This window comes from Eriocheir sinensis, chromosome 2 (assembly GCF_024679095.1).
Source record: "Eriocheir sinensis breed Jianghai 21 chromosome 2, ASM2467909v1, whole genome shotgun sequence".
In the NCBI taxonomy this organism is placed as follows: domain Eukaryota; kingdom Metazoa; phylum Arthropoda; class Malacostraca; order Decapoda; family Varunidae; genus Eriocheir; species Eriocheir sinensis.
The window spans coordinates 11,064,911-11,068,465 of record NC_066510.1 but is presented as its reverse complement, the minus strand read 5'-3'; the positions used below and the strand labels follow the sequence as shown (position 1 = coordinate 11,068,465).

At 53.9% G+C, this 3,555-nt stretch overlaps 1 protein-coding gene across 1 annotated transcript; it reads left to right on the top strand.

Moving 5' to 3' along the window:
- Window positions 1-597: 597 nt before the first annotated feature.
- Window positions 598-3,064, top strand: LOC126999340 (uncharacterized). The gene has a single exon (XM_050861865.1). It carries the CDS (start codon window positions 1,054-1,056, stop codon window positions 2,683-2,685), a length of 1,632 nt encoding a protein of 543 aa, XP_050717822.1. The 5' UTR covers window positions 598-1,053; the 3' UTR covers window positions 2,686-3,064.
- The last annotated feature ends 491 nt before the right edge of the window (window positions 3,065-3,555 follow it).

Here is a 3,555-nt window from a genome sequence, read left to right as displayed (position 1 = left end):
TCTTCCTTTTTATTTTCTGTTCTGCTGTCTTTCCTTCCTTCCTTCCTTCCTTTCTTCTTTTTTCGTCAGTACTTTCTTTCTTTCTTTCTTATTCTTTCTCTCTATTTCTTTTCAACTGTCTTTCTTTCCTTTGATTCCTTTCATACTTTCCTTCCTTTTTTTTCCCTCCCTTTCTCTCCCTCTGTATTTTCCTCTCTCTCTCTCTCTCTCTCTCTCTCTCTCTCTCTCTCTCTCTCTCTCTCTCTCTCTCTCTCTCTCTCTCTCTCTCTCATAATTGACATTTTTCTGTACCAAACTAGCAACATCTGTAATGGTCACTATCATGTTTACACAAAAAATCTGAGTGCTGTACATTATTCATGTCGTTATAATGAACACTGTGGGCAAAATGACAGCATTCATCGATATATCCTACACCACTCCATCCCGTGGTTAATAGGAATGCATCAGTGTATGCTCCTGGCTAAATATTTCCTTCATTTAAGTCAAAAAAGCCCAAGAATGGTGTCATGCTTTTAATCTCCTACAAGTAGTGGTTGAAGGTGTTGAAATTTTGCCGCTCAACATTCCTACGGTTGGCACGCCGCTGCCCCACACACGATGCATTGCTCTGTCTCTCCAGTCACAGCGCGGGAGGTTGTTCACACAGCTGCTAAACATATCGCACGCTGCCGGCAGCAAATGTTAAACTTATTTCTTATTTATAATTTAAATTATAATACGTACATCTTTAGCATCTTATAATATTACATTCACTGTATGGAACTTTAAAAGAACAGCATATAGCATATAGCATGTCTCCATGGAGACTATCAGTGTTTTGATTATCTCCATGAAGACTATCAGTGTATCGATCATCTCCTTGGAGACTATCAGTACAGTGATAGTCGTGAGCAGCACTCGGCGACTGCCACTCCCAGGCAGAGCCTTGCCGCCCTAAAGAAGAGTGTCCACCCACCACGCCCGTGGCCACCTCACGGAACACTGCCACGGCGAGGAGAGTGTGTCAGACCATCACAGCCCCTCAACACCACCACCACCACCACCAGCGTCATGGAGGCTGCAGGGAGGGGCGGTAGGAAGGCACGGCGGAGACGGGCTAAGAAGAACATGAACACTGGCGGCAGCCCTGCGGAGTGTCCTGTGTGCATGACAGGCTATGATGGCACAGTGCAGCGGCCGCGCACCCTGCCCTGTGGCCACACTGTCTGCACGCTGTGCATAGATCAGCTGAAGGTGCAGGGCCGTGTTGCCTGCCCAGAGTGCCGCGTTAGCCACGCCGTGCCCAAGGGAGGGCAGTTCCCTGTCAGCTATGCTTTTGAGGCCTTTATGAGAATGATGAAAGACGCTGAGGTGGCACCAGCAGCAGCCTCGCCGCCACCCAGTGCCGGGGAAAGGAAAGGAGCAGCAGCGGCAGCTGACAAGAAGGAGGCGGCGGGTCTCTCCAAGAAAATGCGTTCCTTCCTGCAGGAACAGGAGACCACAGTTGTGGCCGCAATCACCGCCTGCCGGGAGGCTCAGTCGCACCTGGACCAGTACCAGACGACCCTGGCAGGCTGGGGCAAGCGGCAGCAGCAGCTGGAGGACAGGCTCCTGGGACTGGTGGACCAGAGCAGGAGTGCCAGGGAGCTCCTGCGGCAGGAAGAGTCCCGTGCGGCGGCCAAGGAGGAGGAGCTGAAGAAGGGGGAGCAGGGGCTGCAGGCTTTGCTGGAGACGTTGCGCACCCTTACAACAGAGCAAGAAGCAGGCGCGGCGGTGACTGAAGTGTTTCGTTGCACTGGCGAGGCAGAGCAGGCGGTGGAGGAGTGCCGAGAAGGATTTCCTGATGCTAGCACCGTCACTACCGCCAGGAAGGTGAACGTAGCATCTACTGCAGCCCTGGAGGCTGTCCAGGCAGCTCTGGAAACACTTACTACAGCGGAGCCCAGGAACCAGTCAGACCCAGACTCCACCGTCATGGACAGACTGCACCTCATCTGGACAGGGAGCTTGACGGCCGAGGACCTCCTCAGCCTGACACAGCCCGCCAGGCGCCTGCTGGAGGCTGGCCGGGTGTTTGCTGTCCACCAGGCGGAAGGTCAGCGCCGACACGCAAGAATAAGCCTTGAAGCCGGCCAGCTGTGCCTCCACGCCCTGAAGGACCATCCCCCGCCACGGGGCGCGGTAACCCTGCAGGTCAGCGAGGTTGCGCCGCTCTACCCCCCCTGCACGGTGTTCCTGGACCTGTCCTGGCCGGGCAGCGCGCCGCGGCGGGTCCAAATCCGTCTGAGCCCCGACACCCCGCGGGGCAGACAGTTCTTATTGTTGTGCACGGGGCAGCGCGGCCCCTCCTACGTTAACACCAGGTTGCACGGGGTGGTGGGGAAGGGGGAGGCGGGAGAGTGTGTGCTGGGCGGGGACTACGAGAGTAATAATGGTAGGGGATCATCCGTCCTGCTGCCTGGCCTTGATGAGGGTACCTACCGGTGGTCAGGCCGGGCAGGGGATGTTTTTGGGCAGGAGTGGATTTACCCTACCCGGGATGAGTGTGGTCACTTTGGCATCAACACCAGAGACGATCAGGATGGTGTTGGGGCGCCTCTTGTCTTCGGTGAGGTGGTGGACGGTCTGCACGTGGTGGCCGAGGCAGCCCAACACAGGGAAATTAAGGAGGTGACTGTGGCGGACTGTGGCGTGGTGTTGTGAGGGTAATGGCCACCACCACCACCACAGCAAGGTTATGGAGGTGACTGTGGCGGACTGTGGCGTGGTGTTGTGAGGGTAATGGCCACCACCACCACAGCAAGGTAATGGAGGTTACTGTGGCGGACTGTGGCGTGGTGTTGTGAGGGTAATGGCCACCACCACCACCAACAACACCACCACAGCAAGGTTATGGAGGTGACTGTGGCGTGGTGTTGTGAGGGCAATTTTTCGTTGAATTCTTGTAACATCCGCGGTGATGTTTTGACTGATGTTTCGTGCACCGCATAAACACTTGATGTAATGTGTTAGTTTCTTGGGGCTTCATTGTAACAGCCAGTGTGGTGTTTTGTGCATTACGTAAATATACTTGTTGAAAAAGTCAGTCCTATCCTTGCCCAGTACAACACGGACTACGTCGTTTCGGGCAGCTCACGGCCAACACCTGGTCACCTGTTGTGGGCAAAACCTGCAGCACCGTCCCGCTGTTTGCTTGTTCCCGTTGTTTCCGTGGTTCCTGTTCTGTGTGAGTTCAAGACGACGTTCCTGTGTTGGATACGCTGTGTCGTGTACGCAACCCACAAGGCTCACTGTGTTGTTTCCTGTGCTCTGCTGTGCTGTGTAGGAAGTCTCTCTCTCTCTCTCTCTCTCTCTCTCTCTCTCTCTCTCTAGCGACGACTATTTTTTTTTTTTTTGTAAATCTTGTTAATCTTATAATTCACGTGTGTGTGTGTGTGTGTGTGTGTGTGTGTGTGTGTGTGTGTGTGTGTGTGTGTGTGTGTGTGTGTGTGTGTGTGTGTGTGTGTGTGTGTGTGTGTGTGTGTGTGTGTGTGTGTGTGTGTGTATGTGTATGTGTGTGTGTGTGTGTGTGTG